Genomic DNA, 15370 nt, shown 5'->3' with positions numbered 1-15370 from the left:
CTTGTGACACGGAGGATGAAGCTTTCAAGAAGACCTCTTGGCAATCATTTCTGACCACCCCCTGCACGCGCCCCTACGGGCGGGAGTAGGGGGCGCTTCTCCGGTCCCTAACCTAGCCTCACCAGATGCGGAAATCCTGCCTCTTGTGAACGTGTTTCTTTGGATCTCGCTCTCTTGGTCTTGTTTTCTTCTGTTGTTTCTTATCTACGAGTTTGGCCTCTTCTCTGTAATTGCCACCTCCCCATTCCCCTACAGAATTCATGTTTCCCCGACTTGGAGTCAGAGGAATTGATACTTTAAGATCCGCCATGGGCTCCACTTCGCCTTTAAACACCATCCAGACTCGCTCGCCTAAAGGGTCTTTCCTGGGAGCTGCGGCAGCAGCGCTCTCCCCTCTCGCGTAGCAGGTATCAAAGAGAGCGGGCCCAGGACGTGCCCATATATGAACTGGAAACAGAGAGCTGCCTCGCTCGGAGTTCACGCTCTCGCCTCCCCCTTCGGCGAGTTCACTGGCGGGCACCGCGCGAGCACCAGCGACTCCCTCCTCTCTCCGCCTGACTTCCTTCTGGGAGCTCGTAAAGCCGCGGCAGTTCAATCATCCCGCAGCGATCCCCGGCGCTCACTGGGCATGCTCAGTGGCCCGGCCCGGCCCGGCTCCGGCGGCCAGAGTGTCTTGGGCGCACCACTCGGGTCCGGACTCACCGAGCGCGGGCAGAGCACAGCGGCCCCTGCGCCGGGAGTCAGACGCGCCCTGCCGTCCCTGCCCGGGCGCCCGCCCCGTTAGAGAGCCCAAGTTCCGGACTCCAGGGAGCCCCCAACTTTGCGCCGAGTTCCCAGCTGCGGGGGGAGACATGCCCATGATGACCAGGGACGTTCTGCTAGAAATGGAGCTGGAGGAGGACGACGAAGAGGATGGGTATATCGGTGAGCGAGGAGTTTCCCCGGGGCCGGGGTGGGTGGGAGGGCGGCGCGGGGCCGGGCGCCCGTCCCCGAAGTCCTCAGCCCACGCAGCAAGGGCTAGGGGACTGCGCGTGGGCGCCGCATCCGCCCTCGGCAGGTCGGGGGCGGAGGGACCGGGAGAAGGAAGCCCGCGCCGCCCGCCTGCGGCCGCAATGCGGTCGCTTCCAGCCGCCTCCCGGCTCAGCTCGCGGCGGGCGGGCGGGCGAGCGGGCGGCCCCGGGAAAGGACGGGGAGGCGCGGGTCTCCGCGTCCGTTTCGGGACGGGCGAGGGACGAGGGCCCTGATCGGGCATCGTAGACACAGGGGAGCCCCCGCGCGTGGAAACCTTGACTTAGGACAAGAAGTTTGGGTCATTTTCTCCGGCTCGAACTGGCACGGGGGATTCCGGGGAGCCAGCGCGGGCTGCCAGCCCGAGGGCGGGGTTCAAGGAGCGCGCCCTGGCAAGGCGAGCAGGGGTGTGACCCGCCTGAAGCCATCTCTAGGTGAAGGCAGACGCGCGGCCCGGGGGCGGAGGGCTGGGGCTGGGTGGGGCGGCCCGGGACTGATTTGAGGCCGCTGGGCGTGGGCCGGGATCCTTTTTCTATCGGCGGCGCTGGCAGGGGAAGTGATGCGGCGGAGGAAGCCCTGAGGCAGGGTAGACCGCTGGGCATTTCCTACCGGTCCAGGGGCCCCGGAACTCGGGGGGAAGCCCTGTGTGCCCTATTTCTGGATAAAAATGCTTTAGAAGTGGTGCACGGAGCTGAGGGAGAGCTATTTAAGAGTTAACTGAAAGGGGTGGGAGGAAATGAGGAAGGGGAAAGCAGTTGGAGGAGTGGAAAGTCAGGTCCCTAAAGAGAACACTGTCAGCTAATGATGACAGATAGAGCCCATCCGGAAGACTGGCAATTAAATTACCAGGCAGACTCCGACTCAGTTTCCTGAACGCCAAATCAGTTTCAATAACCTAACAGTTCCTGCTTATGTACTAACACTCTTCTCTAATATGTTCTAATATAGTCTTCTGTAATAACTTTAGTAGTAATTTTAGGAGTTAGGTGTGGTTTTTCGTTCACATTTTGGGTACTGCTCATGTATTTGTTTTTCTGTTGTTTTCAACTCTATTGAGATATAATTGACATTTAACAATGTGTAAGTTTAAGGTAAAACATGTTTGACACATTTATATATTGCAAGATGATCATCACCACAGCTAACACCTCCAGCATGTCACTTAATTACCATGCCTTTTTTGTGGTGAGAACATTTAGGGTCTAATCTCAAAGATACAGTGTTATTGACTCCAAGCACTGTGCTTAGATACCTGGAACTTATTCATTTTATAATTGGAAGTGTATCCTTGAGTAACATCTCCCCAGTCTCCCCCACATTTTAGTGTTTCTGTGAGTTCACCTTTTTAAAATATTTTAGATGTAAGTTACACGGTATTTCTCTTTGTCTTATTTCACTTAATGCCTTCAAGTTCCATCTGTGTTGTTGCAAATGACAGGATTTCCTTCTTTCTCATGGCTCTAATATCCCATATTATATGCATGTGTGTATACCTATACATATCACATCATCTCTCTTCGTTCACCTGTGGACAGATAATTATTCTCTTTCCATATCTTAGCTGTTGTAGGCACTTCTCATTTAAATCCAGAGACAAATTGAATAGAAGGTATTATATACTCCATACTTTCATTTACTTGAGAATAATTCACTAGGTATTCATCCATATGGAGGGGACAAATAGTAGTGTTCATTTTGATGGGAGAGAAAACTGAAGCTCACAGGTTGATTTGCCTAACTTCTCACACAGCTTATTAAGATTCAAACCCAGGTTTTCTGACTTGCCAGACCTGTGTAGACTGACGCCCTTGCAGCTGGTCACTCCAGCTGTCAGGGTGTTATTATACTACTGTTTAGCTGGCTGTGGTAGTAAATCCTGTTTCCCGCAGTCCTGTGGAGGTCCTGTAATCAAATCCTGCAGGCCTTCAAAGTCAGATTCCCTGGGGATTCCCAGTCTCTTGGCTGGATCGCCAAGCTGGAGAGCCTGATGTGGGGCCTAGAACCTTCACAACAGGGTGACATCTTCTTTGGTCTTATTGTTCTCCAGCTTGTATCCTGCAGATACAGGATTTGACTTTATCATGATTGTGCCTCACCTACCATTTAGTTGTGTCTTCTCCTTTGTCCTTGGATGTGGGTGGTCTTTTTTTTTTTTTTTGGTGGGTTCCGGTGTCTTCTTGTCAATGGTTGTTCATCAGCTAGTTGTGATTTGGTGCTCAGGCAGGAGAAGATGAGCACATATCCTCCAGTTTGACCCAGTTTCCTCAGTATACTAATACTGATTCTTTAGTCACCAAGTTGTGTCTGAGTCTTGCGACCCGGTGAACTGTAGCCCACCAGGCTTCTCTGTCCGTGGGATTCTCCAGGCAAGAAGACTCGAGTGGGTTGGCATTTCCTTTGCCAGGGGATCTTCTGGAACCAGGGGTTGAGCTTGGATCTCCTCCTTCACAAATGAAAATTAAAGTAAGCAAGACTGAGCTTTGTTAACTATGCCATCAGGAGATTTCACTTTAGGGGGGAAAAAAACCTAACTTGGGCTAGTCTGTATTTACCTGATGGTTGTATCAAGTCAGGCATTGTAGATATATTTAAGAAAATAAATATGTCTTTTCTTCTTTAATTCCACCTTTCAGAGTCTACTGATATTAATACTTAATATAATAATTATTTATATTATTTTATTAATTATATATATAATATAATATATTAATTATAATTAATTATACAGGGGTCAAGTCAACATATTTTGTGTCAGTCAACAAATACCAGGTTTCAACAATTTGGAGTTGTTATACAAATTTAATGTGGGTTGCAGTGATTTTATATCAGGAGATGTTTAGCATACCAGTGGAAAGTTTGTCATTGTAAAATAAGCTTTTTTAGAGCTTACCAGAAGTAGACTAATGGTATATAACCTTTTATGAAATAATTATAATTACCAACTATGGGAGAGAAGACTCTGGTGCTCTACCTCTAGTTTTGTAAGGTAGGGCTCTGCTAAACCTATGACATATTTCTCCCAGCACTTGTCACTATTGAGAGTTGTGTAATCGTTTAAAACCCACTCAGTTACTGAAGGTTTCTATGAAACTTCTCTATAGCTATTAACTTTGTAACTCAGAGCAGAAGAGTTATTTTGACGCAATTTCCTGGGTAAAACCTCTATCATCAATTAATTGGCAAGAGACAAAAAGAAAAACTATTTAAACTAGATGTGGCCCCTGATTACATCATAGAAATGTTTTATGTACATAAACAGAAGTGTGCCTTCTAGTAGACTGGGATTTGCTCTGCCCCGCTTTAAGTGTAAGGCTTGCTTCCTTGTTTAGCATGAAATAATCGCCAGAGGCCTGTGAAAGAGCCTAATGGCATAGGAGCATTGTTGCAAAATGGCACTTATTTTAATCATTTCTAACAATGAATCACAGATGTTACTTTAGGGCAGTGATGGCAGGAGGTATCTGGCTCATGGCCTTTATTGCACTGGTGCCGATGGAGATCACAGTCAAGGTAGGTTCCGTGTGTCTGGTGTGCAGAAGGTCCTTAGCTGCCTTGCCTCCAGAAGCACTACCCCCACATCCTGCCATCTCATTAATCAGCGAATTGAATTAACATCTCTTCCTGTTGGTGTAGAAAGTGATACAAATGTCTGTTATAGTCAGAATGTAGATATTTAGTATGCTGTTTTGTTTCTTGCATTTCCAGTGTTCAAACTTAGCTGAGGGATGAAAAGTATTCTCCAAAAGGAAGGCTTATCAGGAACACTTCAGATGGTTCAGACAAAAGGTTTTTGTTTAGGTGGTTGGTTGGGTCAGCTGGAAAAAAAAAAGCATGACCTGAAAGTTGAGAATTATGTTTTGTTCGGGAGCTTACTGAGAACCATAGCCTGGATTGATAGCCTCTCAGGTAGCTTTGAGGGACTGTTTCAAAGAGGCAAGGGAGGACCCAGGATATATAGGAGTTTTCTTGCTTAAAAAAACATGAAAAACAAGAAGAAACAAGAACATCAAAAGATTACTGCTAATCACAAAAACCAGATATCTCAAGGTAGAGGTTTTAGTGCGTTTCTGTGTATAGGAGAATGCAAGAATCTGGGCTTATTGAAATCATTCCTTTGATATTCATCTTAACTGTTATCTAGGACCAGTATCCTATTTTTCCTCCATCCTGAATGCCCTTCAGAGTTCATCATGAGGTGGCTACAGTGGTTGATGAGTTTATGGCAGTAACAACTTCATTTACTGAAATGGCTGGTGACATTTTTTGACTACTTTGGATTCCAGACTGCCTATGCTAGAGTTTACTCTCTGAGCCCACAGTTAATAGTCCTGTCACTGGAATGGAGGATGGGTGGGAAGAGGCCTATTACCTCTGCGAGGCAGTAGTCCAGCTCTACCTCTCAAGTGTCTTTGTTAGCTTTCCTTTTACTGTTGCATTTTTATATGGACATATCTTCTGCACTATCTCTGTCCCCTCACTACAAAATTTACCTTTAATCCCTTGCAAATCTGATTCTTGTACCAGTTTTGCTTTGTCACCATTAGTTGGGCAAACCTGTGCTAGTTGTAGGATTAAGTGCTGAGCTTGTTGTGGGGAGAGTAAGGTACATGCCCTGGCCGTAGAGAGTGGGTTCCACGGAACCAGCCATCTGCAGTAAGTGCGGTTACGGAAGTACATCCACAGCCATGGAGGAGGATGGGAGACGGCTGCACAGAGAGTGCTGAGCCAGATGTTGAAGCAGCAAGCAGGCAGAAAGTCTGGAGTTCCAAGTATTGCCTGTGGTGGAGGAGAGCAATGACGAGTCTGGGAAGGCAGGAAAATGTGGCACCATGAAGAATCCTCCAAACATTTTAAGGGTTTTGGATTTAACCCTGTAGGTCAGTGGTCCCCAGCTGGCATCAGGGACTGGTTTCGAGGAAGACAGGTTTTCCATGGATGGGGTGGGGGATGATAGTTAGGATGATTCTCATAAGAAGAATGCAGCCTGGATCCCTTGCATGCGTAGTTCACCACAATAGGGTTCATGCTCCTCTGAGAATCTCATGTTGCTGCTGATCTGACAGGAGGCAGAACTCGGGCAGTAATGCAAGGGATGGTCTGTAGCCCGGGGGTTGGGGACCCCAGCTGTAGGTGATCTGGAGCTCATGAAAGATGATTAGGAAAGGAGTGATAGAATCAGATTTGCTTTTGGAAAGGTCTCCCTGGCAGTGCATTGGGAAATGGGTTGGAGAGGGGGAGATGGTCGAGGTAAGCCTTTCTGGTGGTCACGTTCAGAAATGGTCAGTGGTGGTCATGGGGATAGAAGTGGAGCTGAGAGCTTGTGAGAGAGGCAGCACCTATAAGGTCTTGGAGACTGAAGGCTTCCGGCAAACAGAGAGGAGTCCTAGGTGGGGACTTGAGCTGAGAGATTAGGTGGAAATTAATGGCAGGAGGTGGAGAACAGATGTGCAGGAGAGGAGAATTTTGCATTGTTCTGCAAGCTTTACACTTTTCTCTTCTGCTCTAGCTCAGATCATTCCCCTTCCCAGCAATACCAGACTCTCATTCTCTTTCTCAGTAGCTCCCTCCCCTTCCAAACCCATTACAGTTCCAGAAAGCTATTGTTCATCTCTCTAAGCCCAAAGTGCCCACCAGTGGATGCTCACATCCTTAATTTTTCTATTCCACACAGTTAGCACTCACCTTGTATTTTTGTTGTTCATTATCTTTGCATTAATTAATCCACCAACTATAATGTAAATTTCTTGAGGGTTGAGACTAGGTCATGTAAAATATCCCAAATGTTATAGACATTCCATTCCTGTAATTTAAGAAAATTCTCTCTTTCTCACCCTCCTCTAAAATGTAATAAACTTTCTGCAGTGTTTTGTGTGTTTTCTGTTCTAAGCTAGTCCCCTGGTAGCTCAGCTACTAAAGAATTTGCCTGCAATGCAGAAGACCCCGGGTCGGGAAGACCCCGGGTCGGGAAGATCCCTTGGAGAATGGATAGGCTACCCACTCCAATATTCTTGGGCTTCTCTGGTGGCTCAGCTGGTAAAGAATCCTCCTGCAATGCAGGAGGTTCAATCCCCTCTTGAGTTCAGTCCCTGGGTTGGGAAGATCCCCTGGAGAAGAGATTGGCTACCCACTCCAATATTCTGGCCTGGAGAATTCCATAGACTGTATGACTTATGGGGTCTCTAAGAGTTGGACATGACTGGGTCACGTTCACTGCCTAGAATGATGCTTGATATCTTTAGTGGAAACCAAGTAAATCATTGTTGAAAGGAAGAAGAAATGAATTACTCTGAATAATTAAAAGAATTAAATAAATTTATGTAAGTTAAGTAAATTTAATTAAGTAAATAATAAGCATAATGGTTAGTGGTTTTTATGGCCATTGTGCAGTTCTTTTCTTTGGCACTTGGAGATGCCCACAGTCATCTATCATAAAAGTGCTGATTGTACATATTCTTCCAGGCCGTCTGCTAGGTTCTGTGGTCTCTGACCTTCTGGTTCCTCACTATCTGGGAAGGAGGTGGATATGTGAATAGATAACGCAGTCGTCTGTGATTAATGCTAGACTGTGATCAAGATGTGTACCAGTGTCACGGTGGCACCAAGGACAAAATATGTAACCTTGCTTAGGAGGATCCAGGCTGGCTCTACAGAGGCAATGCTGGCCCTCAAGGAATGGCCAGATAGGTGAGGGGATGGGGTTAAAATAGTGGAGTGTTCTGAGCATTCCTAAATGTTGCCTGATTTCTCAGCAAATCATCCTCGATGCTGTCCTTGCCTTATTTGCTCTGACAAGGGGCTCTTATGTATGTGATGTGCATGTATGTGTGTGTGTGTATTCCCTACCAGGAATATGACGGCTAAAAAGCAAACTATTCTTAAAATCCTCTCTGAGCATAGTCAGTCTTACCCTGTTGCATAAACTTTTTGTTATTTTCAGTTTTAAATCCACAGTCACAATGTATCTTCCATGTTCTAACTCTCAAGTCAGAAAATTGCTTTCCAAAAGATTCCCCAGTCTCTTCTTAGCTGTCTCATTGTTCTTTGGATCTGACACAAACAGCACTAAAAGAGGGAAAGAGTTCTACACACACTACCCTACCCCTATTTTTTTCTCAAGAGGTTGCAACAATCACATATGTTGATTGCCATGTGTTTTTTTTTTTTCCTTTCTTTTAGAAACGAAGAAATTTAGACTTCTGTAAAGATTACCCTCAGAGATGCTATTTAAATTCTGACATTCTTGGAGGAAGATTATAATATATTGTTAAGAACGCCACAGTCTAGCTTGATTTATACTTTTTGGCCACGCTAAGTAGCATGTGAGATCTGAGGTCTCTGACCAGGGATCCAACCCGCTCCTTCTGCAGTGAAAGCATGGAGTCTTGACCACTGGACCACCAGGGAAGTCCCAGTCTAGTGTTTAGTTAAAGGATGGTCTTAAACTCTCGGTGTTATTTGTAGCAAGTTAGATTAAAATCATTGTATTTTATAGAAGTTTCCACTCTAGCTAATTCTTTGGGTTTTCTTCTATCATACACATCACTTTGTGTTTTGCATTCCAGTTACTTTAGCACATTTTAACAAACTGTGTATCCTTAGAGGGAGAAGTGCTAGCTTATTTCCTTTGTACCCTACAGCCTAAATATCATAATGCTTTTCACAGAGTCCCAAACATTTGTAAGAGATGACATTTTGGAATGTAATTGGAAGCCTTTTTGTTACAAGTTATAAGCTGGTTGATCTGCTTTTGATACAAATCATTCAGGGTTTGGGTCTATGCAAAAATCACTAGTTTTAGAACAAAAATATATTTACAGTCACCTTCAACCAAGGAAATGTACTTCTTGACTGATTGGTAACTCATATGTAAATGTAGAGATTGTGAGATTTTAATACAGTGTAGTCATTGTTTTATGTCATTATTGTTTTTCCTTTAATTTTGTCTTGCTTTTTAAAATGCAACTAAAATTACTTAGCACCCATCTGAAGAAGTAGCCAGTTTAAAAAGACTGCTTGATGAAAATGTCAACAATAGAATATTTTGGACATGTGCCAAAGAGCAATCCAAACACTATTCAGCCCCAAATCAGACGGAATGTTTACACAGAAGACAAGTTGAAGGGTTAATAGGCAACTTTCTCTGCCATGGTACTTATTACTGCCCTGGCTACATGTCTGAATATTAATTGAAGGAACTTGCTACAGTAAGTTGTTCAGCAGCCAAAAGTACAAATGGAAGAAAATGTATTCTTTTGTGAAGTCCAGATGTTGCTTTTATATTTAATGCTTTCAATCTAGAACATTGAAACTCTACTGTCTCCTACATTATTTGAAAATGCAAATACTTGAAATTGGGGGAAAAAAGGATATTAGTCATTAAAATTCTCTTTTCTATAATTTTTATTTTAACTTTGGCAGAACTTGAGCCAGAGGTCAAAGTCATGTAAATAGATGTTCTGTCACAAAGTACAATTATGCAAATTATAGGTTTGTTTATAAAGCTTGTTTTACATAAACTAACATTGTATTTACATAATTTATTTTTTTATGATTTCTTCAGACATTCTATCTAGATGTTTGAAAAATAATCTTTGGCTTGGCACAGACAAGATGATGGTGAGATTTTTCTTGTGGCATCACACAGACATAAACTAAGACAAGTTTTTATTTTTACTTTTTTCTGATTTGCGTGGTTTCTAATAAAAGTTATTCCCCACTAAATTTAAAACAAAAATAATACAACCTCCCCACATGTAAACCCTTAACATTATTATAAATGTTTTGCTATAATTTATATTATGATTTTAAACAATTGCAGCCATTTGTTGTATTTTTATTTCCTTCTACTGTTATTCATTAAACAAGCCTTGAATGCTCAATCTGTGTTAAACATAAGATACTCTTATTTTTCTAAAGCCAACAAGCAAAAAACCAAAAATCAACAAATCAAACCCACCTTGTTTCTAAGCAATACAGATAGTGAAGAAAGAGTGTAAGCTCACTGATCATAGATGTTCCTTAGGGAAAGTAGAAGATTTTAAAGACAGAGCCTCTTGGATTCACTGGGGGTGAGTTACTCCCTAAAGAGGACAGTTTTAAAGCAGAAGGAAGAAAGAGCCTGTGAAGCCTGAGCTAATACAGAGCTGTGAGGAGGGAAGACAGGCCTGTAGATGGAAGACCTGAATTAGCGGTTGGCTTTGGCCCCCTAGAATCTATCACCTGGAGCAAGTTTCTTGACTTCACCGCCTGTGTTTTCAGCCTTGTGGGGTTGCTAAGAAGAGGCTTCAGTCGTGTCCAACTGTTTGTGACTCTACGGATTGCAGCCAGCCAGGCCATCTGTCCGTGGGATTCTCCAGGCAAGAATACTGGAGTGGATTGCCATACCCTCCTCTCGGGGATCTACCCCACGTCTCTTATGTCTCCTCCATTGGCATGGGGGTTCTTTACCGCTCGTGCCACCTGGGAAGCCCCAGCAGTGCTGGGTATGGGGCCTTTTCACTCATCCTACCTGAGTGGCAGTTACAATAGCACCATCATAGTGAATTCTTTCACTTAACAGCAGTCGTAGGAACTGCTCCTCTTCACCTCGGAGAGCCCTAAGTCCTTCCCTGCTGTCTGGTTTGTGCTGCTCTGTCGCATAATGCGTGCAGGAACTGCCCGAGAAGTGTCAGGTTAAGGGAGATCATGACCGTGGCTGGGCTGCAGACACATATACTTAAAGATAAAAGAGTTGCATGTGGTTTCTGCAAAGAGATAATTACTGTGTGTTTTCCTATATTCTTACCGATCTTCAGACAGGATGATAATGTTCTTCAGATTCCAGGAAACCTATTTCAGGGGGAATCTCTTTCAGGGAATCTTAGCAAAAGATTCCAACAGCGGACACTTTGTGGGCTCCCGATAAATGACTCATAAATGTAAGATTGTATTTTCATCGGGAGCACCTGTGGCTTTTCCCATTCTCCCAATTGCCGCCAGCCCCCGTGTGTCACCATGTAATTGTGTGCACAGGAAGAGAGGAAGGAGACTTCTAAGTAAGAGGTGAATAGCTTTTATTACAAATTGAGCTTTTGGAATATCACCGGAGGACTGAGTGAGGGAATGACTGATGATGAGATTATCAGTGCCCAGTATTCTCTGTGATCCCTTTGTCTCTACTGAATGGTGGATCCTGGAGGATTTCAGCGAGTTCAGCATTCCACGGAGAAAGGGCAGTCACAAGGCAATGAAGGAATGATTATTGACCTGATGTTAACAACTTCTGTGAGGGCTTCCCTGATGGTCCAGTGGTTAAGAATTTGCCTTGCAATGCAAGGAACATGGGTTCAGTCCCTGGTGTGGGACGATTTCCCATGCCGCGGAGCAACTTAGCCCATGTGCCACAACTGCTGAACCCATATGCTGCAAATACTAAAGCTCAAATGCATCTGAGTCTGTGCTTGGCAACAAGAGAAGGCACCACAGTGGGAAGCCCGTGCACCACAGTGAAGAGTAGTCCCTGTTCATGGCAACTAGAGAGAGCCTGAGTGCAACAAAGAAGGCCTAGCACGACATTAAAAAAAACCTCTTGGACATTCTTCCCACCAGCCCTCTCCCAATTTCTGACAGTTGTGTTTGCAGGCACTGTCAGTCTTGGCCCCACATTCTCTTAATATCTTCGAAGATTATCCCTGGGTCTCTGAGAGAGGACCTTTTTGGCCTTTGTTGGCCCGGCATACTTAAACCCACTCTCGCAGGGTTGGGGGATGCCTTGGGGATCGACATCTTCTTTGATCCAGAGGGGAGGAGAGACGAGGCCCCAGGATCCCTAACCACCAACCAAGCCTTGCATAAGTGTAGATATTAGGGATCAGGTGAAAGTGGTCTTTACTTGAGGCTTGGATGTACAGATGAAAACTTCACTTTCATTAGAGGTACTTACGTTGGAGGTAAAAGAGGATGACTCTTCCCTGTGTTGAAAGATTATTTTCACCATCTTTTACAGATAGCCTGACATTGGCCAAGGCTGTGGACCTGCTTCCTATTGGACCGCAAATGTATGTGATGAGGGAGAAAGGGGCCATTCTGCTGGTTTGTGGTCCTTTTAATTTATCCCACACCAGCTCCTCCTGCTCCTCAGTGGCCGGTCATTCTCCTCAGGGTCTGTTGTCTTGCCCTGTCCCAGAATTTTCATCAGGCCCTTAGCCTGGGTCTGCCGAGATGGAGGCCACCACTACTTAACTTTAAGTTTTATGCAGATAAAAGTTCAAATTCTAACCTATATAAATTCACTAGCTGGGTGACCTTGAGTGATTAATGTAACTTTCTCCTCTGTAAAATGGAGTTAATATTAGAACATATTCAAGGGTGATTATGTCAAAAATGACATAATTTTAAACAGCTTACTTTGCAGGATTGTGGTGTCTAATAGAGTAAAGCCCTCCATAATTAGGAGCTAATGTTAGTATTGTGGATAGCTGTTTTTTCCTGTGTTTTAACTCAAGTGTATCTCTTTTGCTTTTTATTAGAGATTTTACTACTCTTCCATTTATACAGCTCATTGTTGTTTTTGTCTTTTTCATTAAACTAAGGGCATCTTGAGAGCCATTATCTCAGTGAGCAGCATAATGCCTGACACAGAGTAGGTGATCAATACAATCTTGGTGAATGAGTTAGGCAATGAATGAAAGATATTGATTGTTGAAGAGTGGTATGGTGTAATTGGAAAGGTGGGACGTTGGATACAGATCGACCCTTGGATAGGCTCGTGTAACTGCGGAACCTTGGATTCCAGATCAGAAAAATGAGTAGAGATAATAATACAGAAGGGGTAATGATATATGCTTTATAAGATTTTTATAAAGTTTAAAACTGACATATCAAAGGATGAGGGACAGTTCCAGGCACATAATAGGCCAATAAATAATAGTGGTGTTCATTATGAAACAGTTAAAAATGGAGAAATATAAAAAGTGCGTTAGTCTCTCAGTTGTATCTGACTCTTTGTGACCCTCTGGACCGTACTGGACTCTTAGTAGCCCTCCAGGTTCCTCTGTCCATGAAATTCCCCAGGCAAGAAGACTGGAGTGGGTTACCATTCCCTTCTTCAGGGGATCTTCCCAACCCAGGGATCGATCCTGGGTCTCCCACATTGCAGGCTGATTCATTACTACTGAGCCACCGGAAGAAATACTAGTGACTAGCATAACCTAAGTTGGATTTTCCAGTAGATGCATTTCACAGTAGAATTATATCATGAATATATATAATTTTAGTAAGAAAGGTAGGAGAATATAGGATAAAAATTCGAAATGAAATTTAAGTGATACTTTGATAAGCTTTACACTAAAGAGAATGTGTAAGAAATAGCGTCTCTTAATCTGACAAATTTAAGATTATTGAAAGTATCTTTCATCAAGGCCTAAAAAGTAATTGTTGATATTGATCATGTGAACTTTTAATAAAATAACCATTTAATAAGATAGGTAGTTTTAAAGAAATATGTAATTTTACTTATCGTGTGAATGATCAGTTATTTTTAATGGGAAAATTCTGAAATGTTTAATTTTCCCACAAGACTAAAATTTCTGTTGAGTTTTATTGAAAAGTTTGAAGTCAAATTAAAAAAAACCTGTTAAAAGAGATGAATGTGACACAGCTCAAAATGACAAAACATGAACACGTAAAGAAATTGTTACCCTTCTGGTTTGAATTGCTTTAAATTTAGTGATATAAAATAAGGAAATAGACCATATATAATTTGCAAAATAGGTATATGAAATAAGGTTTCTCATTTTATAAGCTTGACATTTGGGAATGAGTCAGCCTATATCGGTTTGTTAGAAATGGAGCACTGCCAGGTCCCCCTCCAGCAGCATCAGACCTAAGAAAAGTTAGACATTCCATTCCTTTTGGGTGGGCGAGAGCAAAGGAGAGGGAGGAAGGCTTCTTTGATCCCCAAATAGAGTTTACTGTTGTCTGTGTTATACGTAAGCCTTCCCTAGAGGAGACTTCAATAAAAGCCAGAGTTACATCCTTCAGTTACGGCACTTAGAACTGCGTTTCTTGTCCCCTGGGTTTCAGCCTATGCTCCATCCACAAGATGCCTGGCTGGCTCATATTTCCTGCCTCCATTTAAATTTAGATAGTGTTTGGTGCTCACTGGGTACATGCTTCTATAATGGGCATATTGCAGCTTCCAAGTCACAGAGGAGACGGGAACATTTCTAACATGCCTTGCCATCCGCCCTTAATGGTGAGCAACACAGCAATTGGCTTTTGAGCAATGGGGTAATCATGGTTTTCTTGAGGCTTACAGTTGCCTCAACTGTGGCTAGTGGCTTGTTTTGTACTTCAAAATGCTTATTTGGAAGAGTTCAGTCACAATCTAGACTAACTTATTTGGCACATACACAAAAATCCCTTTGAAAGCTGATCATGGTATTGCTAGCAGTGGCCTTCATAGATCAGATCAGGTTTGTTGCTTTTTTAAAAAGTCATGTGCAGAGATTTCATTTAGCTCTGAGCTGGCTTGATCTCATCTCACAATTTTTATTAATTTGGTGAATATTTTCTGAAGACCTCCTACAGGTCATGTGCTGTTTAAGGTCTGAGGGCACAGAACCAGGTAGAGAAGATCCCATCTCTGATGGAGCTTATAGTCTAATAAATAATCAAATACTACCCACCCCCCCCCCCACACACACACATGGAAATCCTTTTATTTACCTAATGTCTATTCCGCACGCTCTCTGTGCCAGGCGTTGTGCTGGGCACTAGGAATTCAGTATACAAGACAGAAGAAACAGTCTCTGCCCTTGATGAGTAGGCCCGCTGGCAGGGAAGACAGACATGCCACCCAGTCACCAGCAAATTTACCAGTCACCAGCAAATTTATATTTAAAGATTGTGAAAAAAGAGGCAGAACCAGGACAGCAGAGCCAAGAACAGAAGTGGGGCATGTCCGAAGCCCGGTCAGAGGACTGGGCCCTCCCTGGGGGATGGCTGACAAGTGCAGCTGTTGTTCTCATAATTCTTAAAATAGCATGACCTTAGACTACAGTCTTTAAAAGGCACGTCTTCGAGAAGGTTCAAGATGAACATTAGATTAATGTGTACAACACCACACGTGGTTCCAGGCTCACAGCTCCAGTGTTACTGGGGGATCCTCCATGTGGCAGCTTTGTTGGTGTTGATTTCAGTAGCTGTTAATGCACCTTGCAAAGGTGAGCAGGTGGCATTGCTGCTGTGCCCGGGGGCCTGTATCTCTGTACCCCTTGGTAGATTGGCTAAAATGTTAGCCCTGGATTGAAAGGGAAAGTGTTAAGCCACTGAGCTGTCTCCGACTCTTTGCAACCCCCCATGGACTGTAGCCCTCCAGGCT

The 15370-nt window shown here is 43.8% G+C and overlaps 1 protein-coding gene across 2 annotated transcripts in view; it reads left to right on the top strand.

Moving 5' to 3' along the window:
- The first annotated feature begins 466 nt into the window (after positions 1–466).
- The window catches only part of ANO6 (anoctamin 6), a 230399-nt gene continuing 215495 nt past the window's right edge, over positions 467–15370 (top strand). The window contains exon 1 of one of the 2 annotated variants that reach the window (XM_065934572.1): positions 467–924. In XM_065934572.1, the coding sequence (XP_065790644.1) occupies positions 852–924 (73 nt within the window). In that variant the 5' untranslated portion in view covers positions 467–851. The remainder of the gene's footprint in view (positions 925–15370) is intronic. The other variant, XM_065934571.1, reaches the window with a different exon arrangement.

Source organism: Muntiacus reevesi, chromosome 4, assembly GCF_963930625.1.
Source record: "Muntiacus reevesi chromosome 4, mMunRee1.1, whole genome shotgun sequence".
Lineage (NCBI taxonomy): Eukaryota > Metazoa > Chordata > Mammalia > Artiodactyla > Cervidae > Muntiacus > Muntiacus reevesi.
Note: the sequence above shows the minus strand (reverse complement) of the source record. Positions and strands in the feature narration are given on the sequence as shown.